General features: G+C 45.4%; 2 protein-coding genes and 1 non-coding gene across 3 annotated transcripts; 2 read left to right on the forward strand and 1 right to left on the reverse strand.

Annotated features, from left to right (window-relative positions):
• Positions 1-8,199: 8,199 nt before the first annotated feature.
• Positions 8,200-8,279, forward strand: TRNAL-UAG (transfer RNA leucine (anticodon UAG)). Its single transcript has one exon. It is a non-coding gene; the product is annotated as a tRNA-Leu (tRNA).
• Positions 8,280-9,964: 1,685 nt separating this feature from the next.
• Positions 9,965-10,681, forward strand: LOC123093348 (uncharacterized). Its single transcript, XM_044515302.1, has 2 exons — positions 9,965-10,334; positions 10,443-10,681. The coding sequence occupies exons 1-2, from the start codon at positions 10,092-10,094 to the stop codon at positions 10,560-10,562; spliced, it is 363 nt and encodes a 120-aa protein (XP_044371237.1). The 5' UTR covers positions 9,965-10,091; the 3' UTR covers positions 10,563-10,681.
• A 299-nt stretch (positions 10,682-10,980) lies between these two features.
• On the reverse strand, positions 10,981-16,327 carry LOC123134966 (protein transport protein SEC24). Its single transcript, XM_044554107.1, has 14 exons — positions 15,884-16,327; positions 15,707-15,778; positions 15,347-15,400; positions 15,068-15,243; positions 14,796-14,982; positions 14,500-14,645; positions 14,256-14,410; positions 14,051-14,132; positions 13,705-13,820; positions 13,057-13,152; positions 12,669-12,786; positions 12,087-12,352; positions 11,654-11,868; positions 10,981-11,562 (listed from the first exon to the last, which is right to left on the reverse strand). The coding sequence occupies exons 1-14, from the start codon at positions 16,209-16,211 to the stop codon at positions 11,336-11,338; spliced, it is 2,238 nt and encodes a 745-aa protein (XP_044410042.1). The 5' UTR covers positions 16,212-16,327; the 3' UTR covers positions 10,981-11,335.
• Between the last annotated feature and the right edge of the window lie 7,804 nt (positions 16,328-24,131).

Below are 24,131 nucleotides of genomic sequence, written 5' to 3' on the forward strand. Positions count from 1 at the left end.
CCTCTCCTGATGCACCCGCAATGTTCAAACCAAACGCCGCGTGAAGGAGAAGTCGGTGTCGCCGCCGCACAGCCGGTATGCCCACATCAATGAGCCGGCGTCGCTGTGGCGCCGCGTCTGGCGTCACAAGGCCGTGGCGCCTCCCCTACTACTTCAGCCGCGGCAACGGCGACTCCTTCTCCACCATGGAGGAAATAACGCCCATTTATGTAAATTATATTCCCTCCGTTCATTTTTGTATGACGTTTTAGACATTTAAGACAACACCTAAAACAGTTAATTTCAGCAGTCTAAAACGTCTTACAAAATTGAGCAGAAGGAGTATCAAATTTATATCTGTTTGCATGAATTTCATCATCTTTGCTTGAATTATGTCTGAATTTATTTGTATCGCGGGCGAAGGTTTGTGGCAAACATTGGAGTAATCGGCTCCCGTTTCCTGTCCGCGCACAAGTAATCTGTCCGTATTGGAGGCCGGCGTCCGAGATACCGTGAGTGGAGAAATGAGCATGTCGTACGTGCCGTGACCCAGTCTGCCTTTGTTTTCCTGTCTTGTACGGTCTAGGGAGTGCGTGCGTGCACTTGATTAGGATTATTCCATTCCATCTGTTAACGCGCATACGAACCGAAGCCACATGAAGAAAGAAAAAAGAGTACGTACAACTGCTGATTTGTATGTTCGATTATATATATGATGATGGATTGACCTGGTGCTTGGGCTGTGTCCCAGGTCGTTTCGAGTATCGATCTCCGGATGCCGATCATAGACAACTCGCACTCCGGTGAGTAGTCAAGCGGTGGACCTCGGCAGGCTGACAAACCATGGAAAATAAAAGGTGCTGCCGCAGAAGGTCTTGGCAGCTGCGCGTCCCGGAGGGAACTCCGACTGGCTACGATCATCTCTAGTTTTGGACCGCATGTAGTAGAAGTCCAAGGCAGCTTCTTATTTGACAGCAGTGACAAAGACTACCCGGATCAAGCAATCAAAACTGGTGGAAATTCCTCAGCCGGCGGCCCATGCATCTAAGATCTAACCAGATTATTGTTGGTCTAGGTTAAACGAATGATAAGGGAAGACCGAAAGCTCTAGCTGGTTTCGCCTTTTGGGGTTCCCATTGTGGCATCACTCTCAAGTCCCAACCCTTTGAGCCGTGGAGATTCTTTCTCACTATGACTTTCAAAAAGAAAAAAGAAATTTAGACCCTGACCGCACCTTTACGGTCTTTTTAATATAATAACAAACAAAAGTGTGAGACACACGCTTGAACCGAGATTCGAACCCACGTTGGCTGAGAGGCGCTACTCTGCTAGGAGCCCATCCAAGCCAGTATGATTTTCTTGCTTCAAAGAGGTACCCAAATATTACCTTAAGCGGCAATTGTTTGCACACGTCAAAGCCTCAACATGAAAAGTTGGTATCAATTGTTGCACAAAAAATAATATTAACTTTTACTATAAAATAATATTGTGCTGCGGAAGGGAAAGCCTAGCAAGACCACTCCTGAAAAATCCCCTCATGTCGCCCTCCTCCTGGCAGCGCGAGGGGCTACAACCCTAGATCTCCGACACCTCTCTCCTACTCCCTTTTTTTTTCTCCTCGCCGCCTCCCGAGGTTGTAGTCGTGCGGCTGCTGGTGAAGGAGAAAATGGGATTTCACCGTCGTGGAGGTATCCGACGCGCTTGGAGGGCGATCTTAGTTTGCGTCGCGTGGGTTATGATCCGGTGCAAGCTGTCGTCTTTGGCGTCTTGTTCAGAGATCTGATTGGATCTATCCTGCGCTGCCCTTGAATGGGTTGATCCGGCCCATATGGTATGATGAAGGCGTACCGGCGCTCGAGATGACGCGTCTCGGCCGGTGCGTGGAGCACGGCTCTAGAGGCCGACAAGCAGTGCTTGTGTGGCTCGCCCACGGGCTCGATCTGGGACCAAGCGAGCCCTTCTGACCTTTTTAAAATAATAACGGAGGAAAGTGTGAGACACACGTATGAACCAAGATTCAAACTCGCGCCGACTGAGAGGCGCCACTGTCCTAGGAGCCCATCCACTCCAGTATGGTTTTCTTGTTCCAACGAGGTACCCAAACATTACCTTAAGCAGCAATTGTTTTCACACATCAAAGCCTCAACATTAAAAGCTGGTACATTTTTTGCAAAAAAGAAACAATATTAGTTTTTACTATAAAATATTGTGCTAGGGAAGGGAAAGCCAGCAAGACCACTCCTGAAAAATTCCCTCATATCGCCCTCCTCCTAGCATCACGAGGGGCTACAATCCTAGATCTCTGACGCCTCTCTCCCACTCCCTTTTTTCTCCTCGCCGCCAGCTGAGGTTGTTGTGTTGTGACTGCCAGTGAGGGATCCAGCGGGGCTTTCGTCATCGTGGAGGTATCAAATGTTCTTGGTGGGCGATCTTTGTTAGCGTCGTGTGGGTTATCATCCCTTGCAACTTGCCTTCTTTGGCGGCTTGTTTAGGGATTCTATTGGATCTATCCTACGTATGCTGCCCTCGAATGGGTTGATCCGGCCCTTACGATATGACAACAGTGTGGCGGCGCTCGTGAAGCTGCGTGTCGGCCGATGCGTGGAGCACGGCTCCAGAGGCCGACGAGCAGTGCTTGTGTGGCTCGCTCACGGGCCCGATCTGGGACCAAGCAAGCCCTACGGCCTTTTAAAATTAATAACAGAGGAAAGTGTGAGACACACGTCTGAACCGAGATTTGAACCCACGCAGGCTGAGAGGCGCCACTGTGCTACCCGAACATTAACTTAAGCGACAATTGTTTCCACACATCAATGCCTCAACATTAAAACCAGTATTAACTTTTACTATAAAATATTGTGCTAGGGAAGGGAAAGCCCAGCAAGATCACTCCTGGAAAATCCCCTCGTGTCGCCCTCCTCCTGGCGGCGTGAGGGGCTACAACCCTAGATCTCCGCCGCCTCTCTCCTACTCCCTTTTTCTCCTCACCGCCTCCCGAGGTTGCCGCAGTGCGGCTGTCGGTGAAGGAGGCGGCGGGGATTTGGCCGTCATGGAGGTATCCGGCGTGCTTGGAGGGCGATCTTCTTTGTGTCGCGTGGGTTATGATCCCGTGCAAGTTGCCGTCTTTGGCGGCTTGTTTAGGGATCCGATTGGATCTATCCTACGTTGCTCTTGAGGAGGCTGATCCGGCCCTTGTGGTATGAAAACAGCGTGGAGCACGTCGGCCGGTGCGTGGAGCACAACTCTAAAGGCCGATGAGCGGTGCTTGTGTGGCTTGCCCGCGGCCCGATCTGGGACCAAGCGAGTTGTGGTGTCTGAATGATGTATCTAGTGGCGGAGGCCGCTAGACGTTGTTGCGGCGCACACAACAACCATCGAAAATTAAGGTGCTTCGACAACAACCAAAGTGGTGAGATGGCGTTTTCTTTTCCAGTGTATTCCTCGTGAGTCAACAATCTAGTAGAGAGATGGGATGGCAAACATTGGTGGTTGACATCGGGGTTGTGTTCCGATGAGTTGACCTTTTAACTAGATCTGGTAACATCGACATTTGTGCATCGTTTCCTTGTTTAGTGTATTGGTTCGGAATTGTACTTCAAGGGTGATAGCTCCAGGTTTGACTTATGGCTAGATCGGCCAATATCACCACACCAGCGGTAATTTCTTCTTGAAGGCATGGTCTTGGAGCATTACACTTTTTGTTAACTCACATGTCACTTAGTAGATTATGGTCCACAATCACAAGGCTTGTGGTAGGACTTTGGAGATACTATCGGGAGGCATGTCCTATATGGATGTCTTGGATTTTCTTTCTTTCCTTGTAAGCTGATTTGTTTGGCATCAATGTTTGACAGTGTTTTCAATAATAAGTAAAATATGGATGTGTGCATCAAAATGCAGGGGTTGAGTTATCTTCATTTTAGAAAATGAAACATTATATTATTAGTATTAAAACAAAAGGCAAAGCAAGCTATCACGATTCGTTCACATTTATTCACATGTCTTTGCTATTGATTCTAAGCTTTTTTTTCCTTCTTCAAATAGGCCGAAGGACATATACTAGATAAAATCAGCGAAAAGTGCTTGCAGCTACCGAGCTCCACTGCTCTTGGTATTTGAAATTTTTGAAAAACACACTTTTGGTACTCAAAAAATCTTAAAACAAATACGTGGGTACATACACATATTCCTAAGGCCTGGTAAAAATCTGGAAAAAAATACTTTGTATTTTGGGAAATACAATTAAGAGAAATTTCTGATAGAAATGGCACCCTTTTTATCCTATATACTGTGAGAAATTTATTTATTTTCCTATAGCCAAAAACAAAACGAGATTTCTACCGTAACTTGACGTGTGTAATCGGAATGTGTATATGTATCCCTAGGAAAAAATGCACATTTTTTTGAAACTTCAAAAAACCGAATCTCAAAAAATATAGAGAGCAGTGGAGCTCGGTTGCTGTGACGCCTCTCCCATAAAATCAGTTGTTATATTTTTAGATAAAAGGCATGCGCCCGAATTTATAAATAAAGCCACCAGGCAGAGTCACATCACAACCCCCAGAACAACACATAAGCCGAGCAGAACAGAGTTAAGAAGTGCGAGTACATGGCAACCAGCCAAACATGGCACGCAGGCCAGCAAAGAGTCCAAAAGAACCAGAAATTAAGCCATCCTCCTAGAGCGCCGCAACAGGGAAGACGCCGTAGATTTCATCTTAGATAACATGTCGTCGAATGCCTCTAGGTCCCCTTCCTTAGTCAATGATCTCCACTGCTGCAACAAGACATTGGCTTTAAATAAGCAATTCACAGGGTTAGCCGGGAAAATGTGTTCGATAGTAAACTTGTTTCTAGTAGTCCACAGAGACCAACAGATCGCTGCCCAGCCAACCCAGAATACACTCTTAAACTAGCCTGCTAAAGTATTAACACAACACCGCAAATCCTCAAAAGAGGATGGATGCCAACTAACATGAAGCCAAAGTCTAATGCAACTCCAGAGGAAATTAGCCAAAGAGCAATGAAAAAAATATATGCTCAGTGTTTTCAAGAGCCCCACAAAGCGCACATCTATCAGAGCCCGGCCCGTTCCTCTTCCTAATTTGATCGGCCGCAGGAAGTTTTCGCCGAAAAGCTTGCCATAGGAAAAAAATATCTTAGGAGGAATACGAGCTGGCCAAATATCCTTGAATTTAGCTGTACGGGCACCCGAGATAAGCTTGGAGTAGGCAGATTAAACTGAGAAATGCCCCGAGGCAGTGTGGGGCCAGACCACCGAGTCATCTTCCTCCGAGAGCAAGGGGAAGCAGGCAGTAAGACGTTGCCAATCATCCAACTCCACAGGAGAAAGAGAACGCCGGAAATCAAGGACTCAGTCGTGAGCCGAGAGCTCAAAGATAGAGATCTCAGGATCAGCGCAATACGAGAACAGGGTCGGGTAGGCCACCGCAAGCGTGGTATCCCCTACCCACCAGTCTAACCAAAAACGAGTGGATTTACCATTCCGAACTACAAATTTAACAAGGGATTGGAAGATTGGTCAAACTTTAACGAGCCGGCGCCAAAACTGAGAGCCACCAGAGGAGGAGGCGAACATAGGGCTCGAGGAGGGGAAGTACTTAGCTTTGAGAAGAGATAGCCAGGTGGGACGCTGCTCGAGGAACATAATCTTCCACCACCATTTTATCATGAGGCACTTGTTCATGACCAAAGTATTAATGATGCCTAGGCCCCCATGCTCTTAGGTTTGCAAATCAGGTCCCACTTAACCATCCTATATTTGCGCTTATTATCAGAGGAGTTCCAATAGAAAGCACCCCTATGCTTGTCGAAACCAGCGTGAATCCCTCCGGACAAGAGATAGAAGCCCATTAGAAACATCAGGAGGGAGGAGAGGCACGCATTAGTAAGGGCAACCTTGCCCGCCTGGGAATTATAACGACCTCTCCACGGCAAAACTCTATTTCCTACTTTAGTCACTGTCGGGGCAAAATCTTTAGCCAAGAGCTTGAGAGGGGAGATTGGTAGGCCCAAGTATTTGAGAGGATAAGACCCTAGAGAACAATTGATAAGATGAGCCACTCTCTAAGCTTCCGAATCAGGCACCCCAGTCACAATAACTTCGCTCTTTGAAAAGTTGATTTTAAGACCCGAAAGCGCTTCGAAGCATAAGAGGAGAAATTTCAGGTTCGTGACGCTGTCCTCATTAAGTTCAACCATAATAATGGTGTCGTCCGCGTATTGAAGGTGAGTGATGCCATTGGGGATAAGGTGAGAACTAACAGGCGTAATGTGCCCAGCAGTGGCAGGTCGAGAAAGGATATGAGAGAGAGCATCCGCAACGAAATTAAAGAGCAACGGGGACGCCGGATCCCCTTGTCTAAGGCCCCTACCATTAGCAAAGAAATTACTAATCTGACCATTCACCGCCACAGCCGTGTGCCCACCCGAGACAAGCTGCATAAGACGGTGAACCACCGCTCCCACGAAGCCCTTAGCAAGAAGAACTTGGCGAAGGAAATTCCAACTCACCAAGTCATAGGCCTTTTCGAAGTCAAGCTTAAGAACCACAGCCTTAGTGCCCTTGGTCCGCAGGTCATGGACTATCTCATGCAAGCAAAGCACCCCATCCAAAATAAATCTACCCTTTATGAACGCATATTGAAAAGGACTAATGACACGATGGGCGATCGGAGAAACCCTAGTAGCCAAACCCCTAGCCGGAATCTTCGCAAAGTTGTTAATTAAAGCAACGGGCTTAAACTGGGAAATCAAGTCAGCACCTTTGACCTTAGGGATGAGAGTGAGTACCGCGTAATTCAGTCTAGAGATGTCAATAGTTCCCAGCCAAAAACCTTGTGTAATAACCTGAATGAGGCCTTTTAACCGAGGCCAGAATTGCCGAAAAAAAGGAATGGAGAATCCGTCAAGCTCGGAAGCCGCATTAGAGTTGGCAGATCGAATCGCTTCGAAAATCTCCTCTTCAGAAGGGGAAATCATCAGACTCTCATTTTTAGAACTCGACACCTGATCGAGGGGAGTCCAAAAGGACGGCGCCAACCTAAAACCCAACTCCGGTTTAGCAGATAAGAGGTTAGAAAAGAAGTGGACCATGTGCCGCATAATCACAGACTGATCAGAGACCCTTACGCCCTCGATAAGGAGACTATCAATCAGGCATCTCCGACCCTTACAAGGATAATAAATTACATGCAAGCCCTTGAAGAAATCAGCACCATCTTTCTTTTGCATCCATGAATAGCGCGCAATAAGTAAAGCTCGCTCCCATTTCTGGGCCTCCGTCTTAGCAGAACAATCATGTTGAAACATGCTGAGCGGGCATCTATGAGGGCCAGAAAATAGTCCCAACTTCTGCTAGACGGATAAGGGGGACACAAACATCGCTAGATCCCCTCCGGAGCACCATATGGTTGAGCTTCATCACGTGGAGAAGGAACCGAAGAAAGAAATATGTTGTGACATCATTCTGTCCCTAGATCGCCGTCGATCACATAAAAAAAATGAAGACCAAAACGAGGCCCAAGATCTGGCCTTCACTGAAGCTCCACACGCCCTTCACCGATGCTAAACAACATCATTGGAACGAGCCATGGTGTGGAGAACATATTCCTAGCCGCCCATCACCTCACCACTGTCAGCCATACACATAGATTTATACCTAACTAAAGATAGGTCGATCAGAGCTGTACAGACAACCCAGACCGGGGTTCCCCCCACCTCGCCAATGCGGGAAGGCACCTGGAAGTGAGGGGGGACTGGCAACGGTGGCAACCCTAAGAAGGAAACCTAGTCACACTCTGTATCCCCATTTTGATTCTAAGCTGTAGCGGTTATGATTTAGCTACATCTCCATTCCTAAATGTAAGTCTTTTTAGGCATTTCAAATGAACTACAACATACGAATGTATGTAGATATATTTTAAAATGTAAATTCACTCATTTTGCTCCATATATGTAGTCATTTGTTGCAATATCTAAAAGACTTATATTTAGGAACGGAGGGAGTAGTTGATAGTAACATTTATGTTTATCTTGAAGCACGCATGCCTAATCCCTTGAGCAATCCGAATCATGCATTGGAAAACTTGCACCAATTATTTCATCAAGAAGCTCAGCCAGACAAAAACGCGGGTTTCTCTTCAACGGAAGTTCTCATTTATCAATAAATTAAGGGAAGATGGATACACAAGCATCAAAGACAGTTTGGCCGAGTGGTCTAAGGCGCCAGATTTAGGCTCTGGTCCGAAAGGGCGTGGGTTCAAATCCCACAGCTGTCATAATTTTTTTATACTAAACAATCACCTCTGCAGAGAACCTTTTTTTTTTTTGCATTTAACCTTTTGTACAGATGAAAATCCCACAGCTGTCATATTTTTGGTACTAAACTATCATCTCTGCAAGAGAACCTTTTTCTTTTGCATTTAACCTTCGTTTCAAACTATTTCCTGTCCGCCGTTCATCATCGTTAGCCCGACGTTATGAAATGCTAAACCGGCGTGGGTTCAAATCCCACAGCTGTCATAATTTTTTTATACTAAACAATCACCTCTGCAGAGAACCTTTTTTTTTTTGCATTTAACCTTTTGTACAGATGAAAATCCCACAGCTGTCATATTTTTGGTACTAAACTATCATCTCTGCAAGAGAACCTTTTTTCTTTTGCATTTAACCTTCGTTTCAAACTATTTCCTGTCCGCCGTTCATCATCGTTAGCCCGACGTTATGAAATGCTAAACCAAGATATGTATGTTGATCAATGACCACGTCCAAAATTAGCTCAAATCTATAATCAGGAAATAAAGTTCCCAGCAGAGCACACCATCATTCGGCAACCATTAAACTCTTTGCAGGCAATTCAGGCAAGTGTTAATAGGTTCTCTATCGTCGGTTTCACGCTGTGCGAATAAACACGAGCAAGATTTTCCGCCCATAACTGACCCGTTAACACCTTCCGCATTTGCACCGAAACCTCCTATATATACAGCTGACGGACATGCTCCTATGATCTGTGCCAGTGTGTGCATTGCTCGCTCATCGGCCTCCAGTCTTGCTCGTACGTGCGCCGCCACATTTTCGATCACGATCCTCGCGGAGTAGAATTCTTGCGCCGAAGCTCGATCGAACGCATGGCTCTACCCGGAACCCGCATGGTTGTCCTGTCCATGCTGGTGGTCGTCGCGGCGCTGGCCGTGCCGGCGGTGAGAGCGGCGACCGACGCGCGCTGGGCGAACCACGGGCACCACCGGCACGCGCCTCCGCCCCCTGCCGTTTCTCCATCCTCCTCCGCGCCCGCCCCGGCTCCGTCCCCTACGGGTCACGCGGCGGCGAGCCCGTCTCCCGGCACGTCGGCGCCGGCCACGAGCTCGCCCGCCCCGTCGCCCGCGGTGGAGAGCAAGAGTGCTGCAGCGGCCTTCTCGCCGTTGGCTTGGCCGGCCGTGCTCGTGGGCGCTGCCGCCGTGGTGATGTTCTGATCGAGCCGTCGTAGTTGATCTCCTCTTCTAAGTTGTCCCGTCAGGCCGGCGCTGCACCGGCCCTTGATTAGTTTCTGCATTGGTTTTTTTGAAGCAACAAGCAGTCCGGCAGTGTGAAAAGGCCGAACAGCGGAACAAGTAGTGCCTGTCTACAGCACCCGTCTGAACTTTTTCCTTCTCCATAGTTTCATGTATCACTGTTTATTTATTTTTCCTACTAGTATTTGCCATCGTGTGCCGACCGGTGGCTATGATTATTATTTGTTGAACAAGATACAGGTCTATGTTGTCATTGTGTTATGAAGTCTGAACTTGTGTGTTTCTGTAAGTATTTGCGGCGTGGACGAATCGCGTGATTTTGATTTTATTCAACCGTTGGGAGCGGGGACAGACGGTGCATGCTGAGCCGAAGCCGGAAGGCCGGTCGCTAGCCAATCTGGTACACCTCCTGAAATGCAGCCGCAGCCTACGCTTCCTCCTCTCCTCTCCTCTCCCTCTTCCTGTCCCTCCCTTCTCAGGCATAGCGCGGAAGGATCGCCTGTTGGTCGACGCACGGCACGGCACGGCGTAATTTCCCAGCCACCGCACGGAAGATTTCGGTGAGAAACGCGAGAGATAATGGCAGGATCACCGGAGGAAAGAACGGCTCCAGAGGCCAGCACGACGAGTAACGCCGGCAGCAGCAGCAGCAGTAGCAGTAGTAGCTCCAGCAGCAGCAGCAGCGACGATGACGCGCCGGCAGAGCACACCGCAGGAACCGTCGGCGGGCTGGACGGAAGGGCCCCTCCTGAAGAGCCCGCTGCGGTCGACGGCGCCGGCTGCGGCGTCGTGAACGCGCGAGAACAGCAATGTGACCACAAGGTTCGCGGCAGGCTTGCACAAATAGCACCAGCCTTGCATTTCTCACCAAAATATAAAAAAAAATGCAGTTTGCATTCTGAAGATTGAAATGGCATTCGTTTCTGAAAGGTGGGTGCAGGGACTGGGAGGCTCAACATCAGGAGGAGCGATCTCGTGTTGACGCTGATGGTTGCAGGAGGGGTTGCCGTCGCAGTTGCAGCAGCTTTCCTCGCCAACAAAAAGCGTTGATGATCACCGGGTTTTCGCCGGGCCTTTGGAAAGACCCATCTGTATTTTTCTTTGACACTGTTTAATAATGTATAAAAAGGTATTAAAGGCGAGATTTCTTGCGGCGTCAAGAATAAATTGCAAAGCTGCCCCGCTCTACCATCGTCTCAAGAATCTACGTTGAGAAGAATCCATTTCATCTCCCCAGAAACTGCATTCACTCGCACTGCTACATACTCCCTCGTTCCCAAATATAAGCCTTTTTAGAAATTCCAATATGAACTACAGACGGAGCCCCCCGCAAAAAACAAAAAAACAAAAAAAACTACAGACGGAGCAAAATGAGTGAATCTACACTCTAAACTAGGTCTATATACATCCGTATGTGGTCCATATTAAAATCTCTAAAAAAGACTTGTATTTAAGAACAGGGAGTAGATGAGATCAAATTCTGGGCCAAGCCCCAGCGGTATATTGTATTACTCTGAAACTCATGTGCTGTCCTTTTCATGAGTATCTTTGCTACTATCAGGATAAGGTTAAAAGTAACGGATGTCAGATGTACAGTACATAGAAGAACTCATCTACTGACAGACCACCCTACAACATTTAGCTATTGTCACAAGCAGCTACTTGTAATATCCAAATACACTTTCGCCCTTTATTACTCCATGACTATATCTCTATCAATTTCAGACGAGTAAAGTTAAATAGTCTACGCCATAATGTTAAAGAAAGAGCTGTCGACACAATCTACACCATCTTCGGAACCAAAAGCCCATAGTGGTCAGGACCTAGCTGCCACTTTCTTCCTTGAGGATCTCTGCTACTTCATTCCTGATATCCTCGCGGAATGATATAAAACCATTACCACTTGCATACCCGGAACCATCAACATCTTGTTCTTCAATTAGATAGTTCTCAAACAACGATGAATCATCTTGTCCCCCATGAACAATTGCAAGCTTAGGTGTGATACACCTGTCCTGCTTCAACGCATTAATCATTGTTCTCAAAAGACCTGCACGATATTTTTAGTTGTCAACAAAATAAGCGTTGAGACAGGCAAAAAAAGAAACATGCCCAACGTATTGTAAAAGGGTGATACTTACAGTCATGGGGTGGAGGAAAAGGAAGGGAAGGATCAGCAGTCGATGAATAGTAAACAACAAGGTTGGTAAACGCATCCAGAAGAAATATCGGGCTCTCACTCATCGTCAGAGCAGCACGGCTCAGAGTGTGCCGTGGGAATGCTTGCTTGTTAGGTGAGGAGTACGAAATTAAAAGTGGATATATAGCTTTGGCTAGAGAAGATGGCTCCAGTGAGCTGCAAGAAAAGTTCAGAGGGGACTTACAAACTTTCAAGTGAGAAAATTAATTCGCATTGATTCACAAAAATGCATGAGATATCACTCCAGCAGCAACAAAGTATTAAATTTTGTTGCCACATCAGTTACAGCAGCAGAAACAAGTTTTTGGACATTCTCCGAGACATACAGGCACCAGGCTCTGTGAACCGCATTACAAAACGAAAAAATTACGTACCTGAAAAGGCATTGAAGATATATCCTGTAATCTGGGTGGATGCCTTCTTCATGCAAGCGAAGAAGAGGGCTCCTCAACAATCCAAACACAAACTGAGGTATCATTTGCAGATGGGGGCATTGTGAGAAGTCTATATCAATGTGCGATTCTGGTGTTCGTGGATCAGATCTCAACGCATCATTATACCGAGTTATAAGGATAGCCAGCCAATCATGCACCGAATTTCTGCCTTCTCTAACCCCATTTTCCAGTGAAACTAGAATAACCTGATGGCAGCGTTTCAGAGGAGAATCAAGTTAGGATGACAAAAATAGTGTCCATGTGCACCTCTTAAAAGCAATAACTTCCTAGGGTGTGCATTAACAAAAAGGCAGAACATCTTTCCTACAAAAAAAAGGATCGGCTAGAAGAATCTTCGCTAGTCGAAATCCACACAGAATTAACCCAATGGACAAACCATTTCTAATGTTAACGGTAAATCTTAAAACTAATAACCTCCTACATTTATCTGTCAACGATCTTTCCTATCTCAAGCTGCTGAATATCTACATGTGCATGATTAAACGAACTAAACATGAATACCTTATGAACAAGGATATGTAGGACAGCCTCTTGATCGACACTGTCATATATTTCATTGATATTATTAGCCGGCCGATACTGCAATGTCCTTATTCTCAACCGTCTCTTGAGACAAAACCTGTAGCCGCGGAGATGTAGCATTACAAACAACAAAAGTAAGTTTTTGAACAGTACATGTTTCAGTTGGCTACATGCACACTAGCAAACAAAGTGAAAAATGAAAGATGGAATGAAGAGATTATAACATGAATAACAAATGCAAGCACAAGCAATAGCTGACATAAACCAAAAATATTAACATCACAGGAGGTGAGGCATCCAAAAGCTAGTTAATGCTTGAAAACTAAGAAGGATGTCTGGGAAATTAAATAATTCAGGTATCTCGTACCTTGGATATGATTGTGGGCCATTCCCTGATGCCACCTCCACAGGCTCAATGACACTGTACTGAAAAGCGATCTGTACAACAACAGGTTCTGTGTGCCTGTAAATATCGAAAATCACATTAGCTGATTCTGGTGAGAAGTGTCAGACGTGCACAATAAATGAATAGGATCCACCAAAAAATAAGTTTCTTCAGAGCAAAAATAATTATGCTTTTACAGCACAAAAGCTCTCTTAGATACTCTATATATGATTATGTAATGGAAATGATTTGCCCATAGAATGTTGAGTTACCCATCCATGTACATTATAATCGGCAACCTACTACATTTCATATGGCTGTCATGAGATAAGGGTTTGAGCATTTAGACAAAGACTTTGCTTTGCACTTACTCTGTTTCTGTCCACCTTGATTACTAGAAAAATAACTGCAAGCGAAAGGATTTAAATTGTGGGAATTTCTTTAACACAGAACAGCAGAAACTACGCTGAATAAATCTAATTTACGTAAATCATATCATATCAGAACTTTTTCACCCATAGCATTAGGCATATCAGATAATATCTTATATCTGCACACCACATATGCTTGGCATGGATTCCAATTCAACACACAACATGAATTGATACACAAAATGGTGAAGATAAGTACCTGGAGAAGCCATCAGCATGGGTAAAGTCAAAGTCATAGGCATATGTAGCAAAAGAATCACAGCAGATAATATGTTGCACATTTTCATATTGAGGATCAGGGAAGAAATGGCCATACTGCAAAAAGATGGATACATTAAAAATTAAACAGTACAATATAGTTAAGGGTCAAATCCTTATCTTTCACTGCAAAGTTTTGTAACCGTTATGCCACTCATTGCATCAATGACATTTGGGTCCAGACCTAACAGGTCAGTGGCACACAAGGTGGGTTACAAAACTTTGCAGTGACACACATGGGATTTAATCCTACAGATAATGTGAAGACAGGTAGCTTGAATGCTTACAGAGTGGCCAGGCTCAAAATCAGGTGATGTTCTCAGCCTGAGAACACAACCAAATGCATAGGGTCGACTCAACAGGCGATATCTGTTCAGAAGAAAAGCCAAGGCAATGAGGAAAAGACCATTCACATCTTATCGAGTTATCAGGAACCTAGGCAGTGGAATTTCAAAAATAAAATACAGAGGATAATCATAGGATCAAGCTCACATGTCCTGGGGAAGTGTTGAATCATCCGCATTTGCATAGAGAAATAATGAGCCACCACTTTCGATACTTAAAAACTTCAACGAAGCCAAATCGGTGTATTCATCGGTTACAGCAAATATGTCTACACATACTCCTGCTTGAACAGCAACAGCTGCCTGTTTCAAAATTTCACTGAGCTCACTAAAGGATAGACACGGTCAAGCAAATGTAACTATTTTTCTCTAGAAAATCAATAGAAGCTTACTAGATCTCTATAGAAAGGTATCTGCTCAGGGAGCAACGCGAGGTCAGCATCTTCCCCTTTGCTAGCATATTGCTCACCATATCTCCTAGTGTCTAGTTGACCATCTCCATAATCAGGAGCACCAGACAGAAAAGCAAATACCCTAGCTGTTCTTGAATTAAGAAGAAACAGTTGGTACTTAGGCATACAAACAGCAAGTACAAAACTCTTTGCAAAATACAAATATCTTTACAAACATAATTGCCTACCTGACAAGAAGCATTTTAAAAGTTGCAGAAACGGAAGTGCTAACTTACCCAAAGCAAAAGTAGAACCATACTCTGAACTCAAGTAGTCAATTAGAGAAGACATGGCTGTTCCAAAACCCCGCCCGCCAAGCAAAACCGTATCTGCTTCCTGCCCAGAAGCAGCGCCTCTCTCCCATGAAGATGTAGGCCGCAGTGTGTCCAGGGCAGCGGCAATTCGGTCCTTGCATGTATCAACCTGCTCATAGGTTAACTTACAGTTAAATTCTATCCTGAGACTGACTAAACCAACCTGTAACACTTCATATAGTTATGTAACATACAGGGGCCAAAAAGGAAAGCAGGGGCATGGCATCTTCAAGGGTGACAGCCAGTCCATCTTCTTCTGAGTCTGGAGGGATGAAAACATTTTTCACGACAGGGACTGGACCTTGTACATCATACAACCCAATCTTGTGGCTGAATGTCATAAGCCCAAACAGGGAGCCTGGAATCAGAGCTGTTGCACAGAGAAAACCCAATTGAGAAAAACGGGAAACTTGACTCACTAACGACACAGCATGTTTGAGCAACCAAAAAATCAGCAGATTACGCATGTTAACCTTCTAGCGCCGCCAGAAGCGCACTCTTGATGAGTTCCAGGAATTCTTCAGAACCTGAAGGCATTGAAATAGGGCAATAATCAATTCTTACGATAATCATATAAAGCATAGCACAACCATGACAGGCTATTTGAGGGTCCAACTGAAATTTGATCGCGGAACATGAAGAGTAGTAAACGCAAATTTGATCCAACTGAAATTGAGCTATACTCGTTCACTCTAATTATTCTTGTTTTATGCTTCTCTTCTAGGTGGCTTTACTTGGGTGACGCCATACGAGATGTAACTCGCGGTAAAATTAACTTCCAGCAATACAGAATTTCATGATCGCGAGGCATTAAGCAACATAATTTGACTTACAAGCGAGATCCACCGCCGCCACATAGACAGGCCGCGCCTTCACACCGTCACCTGCACCATCCGCGTCATCCACTGCACAAACACAATTCAAGGCCATGAGAAACCAACTCAAAATCACAAAGCTCCAGAAGGCACAGTCGCTCGCCCGCACACAGAAAGGGAGGCGGGCGCAAGCACCTGGCATCTCGAAGTCGATGAAGGAGGCGTTGAGCTCGGGGCAAGCTTCTGGGCGCTGGAAGCGGTGGAGGGCGTCGTCATCGAAGCCGTTGAGGGTGCTGCAGAGCGCACAGGCCCAGCCCCAGCGCTCCACGTCGCAGTAGGTGTTGAAGTAGGCCCAGCAGCGCTCGCAGCGCGGGAGGCGGTCGCCGCGGCCGGCGGTGGCGGGCGGCTGGCCGGTCTCGTCGTCGGCGGCGAAGGGCGTCACGGAGATGCCCCACTGGATGCCGCACTCGTCCAGCGCCCCCTGCGTCACGGGGAAGCGGGAGACCGTCGCGCGCACCGCCATGGCGACGGGGTCGCGGGCTCCGGTCGGGATCGGTGAGGTGGGGCGGAAGGGGCGAGGGGGCGCGTCTCGCGGCCGCCACGATCTGACACACTAGCCCTGAGACTCGGACTGACGCCGCACGCGGTAATCGACGCATTTTTGCGTTTCGCGATGGCTAGAGGTTTATCTAAGCCGCACGTTGATGATCTCACGGTCGTGCTGGGTTTAAAACACGTCACCAGGCCTAGTTTCGGACGGAACTCGTTTACGAAATGGAAAGCAATATACACTGAGAAGTAGGAGTAAGTATTTGACGGATCTAGGTTTTCTTCATTTGTGCCCTCCTAGACTCGACTCGATTTCCTAGATTGTCCGTTGATTGGTATAAAAGCATGGTTAAATAGTACAATCAACTGATGTTGACATATTGTGTATAGTCATCGTTTATAGTCACCCATACAAAATGTTAGTTATAGAAACAAGAGAGAGAAGGAGCATTAGTGGTAACGCTCGCTCACAACTGCAGGTGTTATGGCGGAGGTTGCCGGTGAGCGCCCGGATTTATGAGGAGGCGGTCGGGAGGGACTGCTGGTCTCTCCAACAGGCATCATAGTTGATGGCCTTTCCTCAGAGGAGTGGTGCACCATTAGGAGGAAGGGGGAGGAGATTTTGGGGCGTGCTAAAGACCCAGAAAAATGCATCGCCCAACCTATTGCGACCGGGCCAACTTGGCGCGAGGCAAGACGCCGACAACTGGGTCTAGCTGGAATTTTGCGCGCTGGGCAACGTGCTAGAGGTTCATCATTGTAACATCCCAGATTTTCAAAATAGATCGGTTCGTTTTTTCGGTTTAGTTATTTAGCGAGCGCCCGCTCGTTCGTTCGTTTTAACGAATTTTGTTCGTCGGTTAGTCACAGACAGCGAACATTCGTTCGTTAGCCTGTTCGTCATGTTTTGTTTTTCCAGGGTTTAACCGCGATTATTTTCGATCGAGATTTCTGTCCTGATCTTCGATCTAGTATAACTTTTTGCTCGTTTATCCAATTTAGATGAAACCAGCGCCTAGATCTTTGTCTCGAAGCCCTCTTTCTGTTTAACCAACTTGAACATGATTTTGATACTGTAAATTTGACTTTAGCCTAGATTAGTAAATGAAGCTTGTTTTATTCGTAATTTGAGTTTCGTTGCTCCGTTCGATTTGATTCTTTTTGCAAACCGGAGTTCTTCAATTGAACTTTCTGGTTGGATCTTCTTATTTGAGTTTTACCTGTGCTTCTTGGGGTGCTTATGTATGTTATTATTTGTTTGCGATAGAATTCCCGGAGTGCGAAGCATGCTACTACGAGTCTCTAGGTTTTGCGGATCATTAGCAAGGCAAGTAACACCTTGATCATATCCCTTTATTACCCAGTTTTTATGCATTAGTTCACTCCTCAAACATTACATGGTTAGAATCTATTTAACATGTGGGTTTGGAAAGTAGATGATGAGGTAGAATCTATTGCTCTATTTATTATCAAACCTTTGGGAGTTACTTCTACGTTATGCTTAGGATTGTTATGCTATGCTCGTAGACGTGAATTGTGTGAGTGTATTCATGACAGATGTGAGTATTGTTAATTAATGGTTAACTTAAGGTGGCTACTTAAATACACATCTTGGTGGATTGGTTGCGGGCACCTGGAGAATCCAGTGTTATCCTAGGATATCCCGGAGTACCTGTGTGATCATCCTACGGTTCGCCACCCAGGCTCAAAGGGATCATAAGATTATTCATGCTAGAAACTTCCATGTGCAGCCACAAGCTATTATGGGCTCTAGCATAGTTGAGTATGTTGTGTGACCTCTTTCAGTGGTAGACTAGCAGATGTAGGGGATGTAGGTGGTACTGTCTACCCAGAGTAAAGAGTTAATGCTTCTGAAAGACTGTGTCTCGGTCATCCGTTTCTCAAACACCATGTAGTGCGAGAAATCTAAGGGAGGAGATCGAGTCTTGTGGAGAAAAGTACACAAACCTCTGCAGAGTGTAGAAACTAATCATGGTTAGCCGTGTCCCCGGTTATGGATATCTTGAGTATCTGGTTCTTGGATTATCATGTTGATCTCATCACTCTAAGTAAATTTTGTTGGGTAATTGATATTGTTTAATTGGGATTGAGTTGGAGGAATCTTCTCAATGTTTAACAACCACCATGGTAGTTAAAATAAATATATTCCTTTGTTGTAGGGAAAACTGACTTTATGCAAAACAGTAACCATAAAGCTTTCCACCAGCCATGTAGTGATATCATTTATTCTGTTCAGTACTCTATGTGTTACATTGCCAGCATATTCTATGTGCTGACCCGTTTCGGGCTACAACATATCATGTTGCAGACTTTTTAGACGACGAGTAAGGTGCCATAGGTCGTTGTTATTCACTCAGTTATGCCGTTGGAGTTGATGGACTCACTTTATCTTCCAAGCCTTCTGATGTTATCTTATTTAGATGGCCTTAAGCCATATTATTGTAATAAGTTCTCTTTTGAGACATTCGATGTAATAAGTGTGTGATTGAAACTCTGTTAGAAATCCTCAAATACTGTGCTGTCAGCATTACCAATCCAGGGATGACACTGATGCACAAAGACTAGACTGTTTGAGGTCTGGTCGCTACAAGATGGTATCAGAGCACACGCTGACTGTAGGACACGACCACTAAGTTAAACCATAGGCCACTCTACTCATTTCTGACTCATCTCCCTTTTCCACTCTATAGGATGGCGGACTCAAGGAACAAGTTTACACAATAGGATGAAGACACTCCTTTTGGACGATACTTGAAGGAAGTTACTAGGTACCTGAACATCGGAATACCAAGCTTCACCGGGACCTACATCGCCACTTTATCAGAAGAGGAGCATTGGATGATTCGAATTCAAGTTCCAGGAAGGACGTTCATGCCAGTCACTGAGCCCATAGAGTTTTTGCTTTGATGCACCAACCTGGAGTCTAGGAAAGAGCATGGCAGCCCACATCGCCATGGGTCGCATTGGAGAAGTTTATCACAAGGATCTTAAGGATACTATCTACCAGATATGTGGGCGTCGAGATTAGCAATTGGAGATGATCAACACCAGGAGGGACATGTCCATTGCAGCTTTCATCCAGGAGTTAAACCAGCACATTCGCCGTCAGGAGAACCAGATGTGAGCAAGCATGATAGATCTGAAGAAGGCAATGACCAGGATTACGGAGCTAGAAGAGGAACTCAAGTCTACAAGCAATGGATATGAGGAGGAAATGACGATACTAGTGGAGAAGAATGACGACCTGACAAGGAAGCTAGGAGTATTCATGGGAGACCCCGCGCCAGGAGGAAATGATGACCACTCCAAGGACATTCGTTCAGAGGAGTACATCATCATCGACGACACCGACTCTGACCCCGACGATAGCGATGATGACTACGTTGATGAAGCTAGAGAGGATATCATGGAGTCTTCCACCGATCAAAACTTCTAGTCGACCACCATATCAGTAGTAGTATTTCCCCATGTATATAGAATAGTCAGAGCACTTTTGTAACGATAGTTAAACCGATTGTATGCCATTGTTTTGAATTGATTGGTGTGATATGTTTGTGATTGTCTCATGTGCATATGGGTAGTGTTTTCCCCTTTAGCCATCATTCTATTATGTTTTCTCATCTTTTCTAAACCCATCAGATGCCTCCAAGACGTGACAATGGATTTGCCTTCCCACCGGAGCTCACTCAGTTGATCCAGCAGCAGAATACCTTGATGCAGCTACTTGTTCAGAATCAGAACCAAGGCAACAACAACAGCAACCCACCACCACCACCACCTGTTGATCACTTAGCCCGTTTTCTAATGCTGAATCCGTCGATGTTCTCTAGTAGCACCGAGCCGATTGCTGCAGATGATTGGCTCCGCAAGGTTGGAAGGGAGCTGACCACTACAGGATGCACAAATGCGGAGAGAGTGTGTTTTGCCGCACAACAGCTTGATGGACCAGCAGCATCATGGTGGGAGAATTTCACTGTTACATGGGACCAGTTTCAGCAAGCTTTCCGCACTGCCCATGTTTCAGCAGGAGCTATGAACATGAAGAAGTGCGAGTTTTGCAATTTGCGCCAAGGAGGACGCACAGTGGGCCAGTATGTGGATAAGTTTAGTAAGCTAGCCTGTTATGCCCGTGATGACGTAGCAACTAATGCTGCAAAGCAGGAGAAGTTTCTGGAAGGACTGGATGATGAGCTGAGCATGTAGTTGATGGTGGCAACATTCAACAACTACCAGGAGTTGGTAGATAGAGCTCTTATGATTGAAGGGAAGCAGTAGCAGATAGATAGCCGCAAGAGGAAGTATGGACAAGGGAAGTACAGTTTAGGAGCTCAGCAGAGACCTCGTTTTACCCCGAGCTCAGGAGGACACATTCACCATAACCATGGAGGCCATATTTCCAATGGAGGAAGTACGCATAACCATACTGTCCCCAAGAATGGGAATGGGAATGGAGGAAGCAATGGCCAGAACCGTTCCAACCCAACAACGCCCGCCAAGAAGGATCTAAGTCACATTACTTGTTTCAAGTGCGGGAAGAATGGACACTACGCCACCGAGTGTTCTAAAACAAAGAATGGAAATGGCAATGGAAGCTTTGGGAAGAAGCCTAACCCTTTCAACAGGGGACAAGTGAACCACGTTAGCATGAAGGAGGTTGAAGAGCAGCCAGATGTAGTTATAGGTAAGTTTTTGGTTAAGTCATTTACTGCAATCATTCTTTTTGATACTGGTGCATTGCGTTCATACATATCAAGGGGATTTGTGGATAAGTATAAGTTGCCAACCCAAGCCCTTAGGTCACCCATGTTAGTAACCTCGCCAGGAGCAGAGTATATGGCCAACCTATATGGTGTGATCGGTTACACTTAAGGATTGGTAACTACGTGTTCCCCTTAGACATAATAATTGGAGTCACAAGGATTGGATATAATATTAGGCATGGATTGGTTATCGAAGCATGGAGGGAACATTGATTGTGCCAGTAAGTCGATTATGCTCACCACCCCAGAAGGAAGAAGGATCAAGTATGTATCCCGACATGTGCCGAAGAGGACTCAAGTGAATTCTTTATCAGGAGTTGTACAGGAGGAAGTACCAGTGGTGATGGATTACCCTGACGTATTTCCGGAGGAGTTGCCAGGCATGCCACCGGATAGAGACATTGAGTTTTTGATTGAGCTTTTGCCAGGCACCGGGCCAATTGAAGGAAATATGCCCTAGAGGCAATAATAAAGTTGTTATTTATATTTCCTTATATCATGATAAATTTTTATTATTCATGCTAGAATTGTATTAACTGGAAACTTAGTACATGTGTGAATATATAGACAAATACAATGTCACTAGTATGCCTCTACTTGACTAGCTCGTTGAATCAAAGATTGTTAAGTTTACTAGCCATAGACATGAGTTGTCATTTGTTAATGGGATCACATCATTAGAGAATGATGTGATTGACTTGACCCATTCCGTTAGCTTGGCACTTGATCATTTAGTATGTTGCTATTGCTTTCTTCATGACTTATACATGTTCATGTGACTATGAGATTATGCAACTCCCGAATACTGGAGGAACACTTTGTGTGCTACCAAATGTCACAACGTAACTGGGTGATTATAAAGGTGCTCTACAGGTGTCTCTGATGGTAATTGTTGAGTTGGCATAGATCGAGATTAGGATTTGTCACTCCGATTGTCGGAGAGGTATCTCTGGGCCCTCTCGGTAATGCACATCACTATAAGCCTTGCAAGCAATGTGACTAATGAGTTAGTTGCGGGATGATGCATTACGGAACAAGTAAAGAGACTTGCCGATAACGAGATTGAACTAGGTATTGAGATACCGACGATCGAATCTCGGGCAAGTAACATACCGATGACAAAGGGAACAACGTATGTTGTTATGCGGTTTGACCGATAAAGATCTTCGTAGAATATGTAGGAGCCAATATGAGCATCCAGGTTCCACTGTTGGTTATTGATCGAAAACGTGTCTCGGTCATGTCTACATAGTTCTCGAACCCGTAGGGTCCGCACGCTTAACTTTCGGTGACGATCGGTATTATGAGTTTATGTGTTTTGATGTATCGAAGGTAGTTCGGAGTCCCAGATATGATCATGGACATGACAAGGAGTATCAAAATGATCGAGATATACAAATCGATATATTGGATGACTATGTTTGGACTTCGGAAGGGTTCCGGGCAAGTTCGGACATATACCAGAGTACCGGGAGGTTACTGGAACCCCCCCCCCCCCGAGGAGTGTAATGGGCCTGTTGGGCCTTAGTGGAGAAGAGGAGGGGCGGCCAAGGCAGGGCCGCACGCCCCCTCCCCCTCTAGCCCGAATTGGACAAGGAGGGGGAGGGGGCGGCACTGATACGTCTCCAACGTATTTATAATTTTTTATTGCCATGCTATTATATTACCCGTTTTGGATGTTTATGGGCTTTACTTTACACTTTTATATCATTTTTGGGACTAACCTACTAACCGAGGCCCAGCCCGAATTGCTGTTCTTTTGTCTATTTCAGTGTTTCGCAGAAAACGAATATCAAACGGAGTCCAAATGGAATGAAACCTTCGTGAACGATCTTTTTAGAACAAACATGATCCAGAGGACCTGGAGTGGAAGTCAAGAAACAAGCGAGGCGGCCATGAGGGTGCCCGGCGCGCCCCCTATAGTTGGGCGCCCCCCACCCTCGTGGGCCCCTCGATCGTCCACCGACGTACTCCTTCCTCCAATATATACCCATGTACCCCGAAAACAGCAAAGGCGACCACGAAAAACTATTTCCACCACCGTAACCTTATGTATCCGCGAGATCCCATCTTGGAGCCGTCGCTGGCGCTCCGGCGGAGGGGGAATCCACCACGGAGGGCCTCTACATCATCTCCAAGGCCTCTCCAATGAGTTGTGAGTAGTTTACCACAGACCTTCGGGTCCATAGTTATTAGCTAGATGGCTTCTTCTCTCTCTCTTTGATTCTCAATACAAAGTTGTCCTTCCTCTTCTTGGAGATCTATTCAATGTAACTCTTTTTCCAGTGTGTTTGTCGAGATCCGATGAATTGTAGGTTTATGATCAAGTTTATCTATGAGAAATATTTGAATCTCCTCTGAATTCTTTTATGTGTGATTAAGTTATCTTTGCAAGTCTCTTTGAATTATCAGTTTGATTTGGCTTATTAGATTGATCTTTCTTGCAATGAGAGAAGTGCTTAGCTTTGGGTTCAATCTTGCGGTGTCCTTTCCCAGTGACAGCAGGGGCAACAAGGCATGTATTGTACTGTTGCCATCAAGGATAAAAAGATGGGGTTTATATCATATTGCATGAGTTTATCCCTCTACATCATATCATCTTTCTTAAAGCGTTACTCTATTCTTCATGAACTTAATACTCTAGATGCATGCTGGATAGCGGTCGATGTGTGGAGTAATAGTAGTAGATGCAGGCAGGAGTCAGTCTACTTGTTACAAACGTGATGCATATATACATGATCATGCCTAGATAATCTCATAATTATTTGCTTTTCTATCAATTGATCGACAGTAATTTGTTCACCCACCGTAATAATTATGCTATCTTGAGAGAAGCCACTAGTGAAACCTATGGCCCCCGGGTCTATCTCTTATCATATAAGCTTTCAATCTACTTTTATTTGCATCTTTACTTTTCCAATCTATATCATAAAATACCAAAAATATATTTATCTTATCATGTTATCTCTATCAGATCTCACTTTCGCAAGTGGCCTTGAAGGGATTGACAACCCCTGTGACAGCCTGGTTTTTGCCCTCTTTTATTTGCCTGGTTTCAGTTGAGTTGGTTTTGAATTTGGAGTTTTGAATCATTTCATTTGGACTTAACCACT

The sequence above is a fragment of the Triticum aestivum genome, chromosome 1B, assembly GCF_018294505.1.
Source record: "Triticum aestivum cultivar Chinese Spring chromosome 1B, IWGSC CS RefSeq v2.1, whole genome shotgun sequence".
In the NCBI taxonomy this organism is placed as follows: Eukaryota; Viridiplantae; Streptophyta; class Magnoliopsida; order Poales; family Poaceae; genus Triticum; species Triticum aestivum.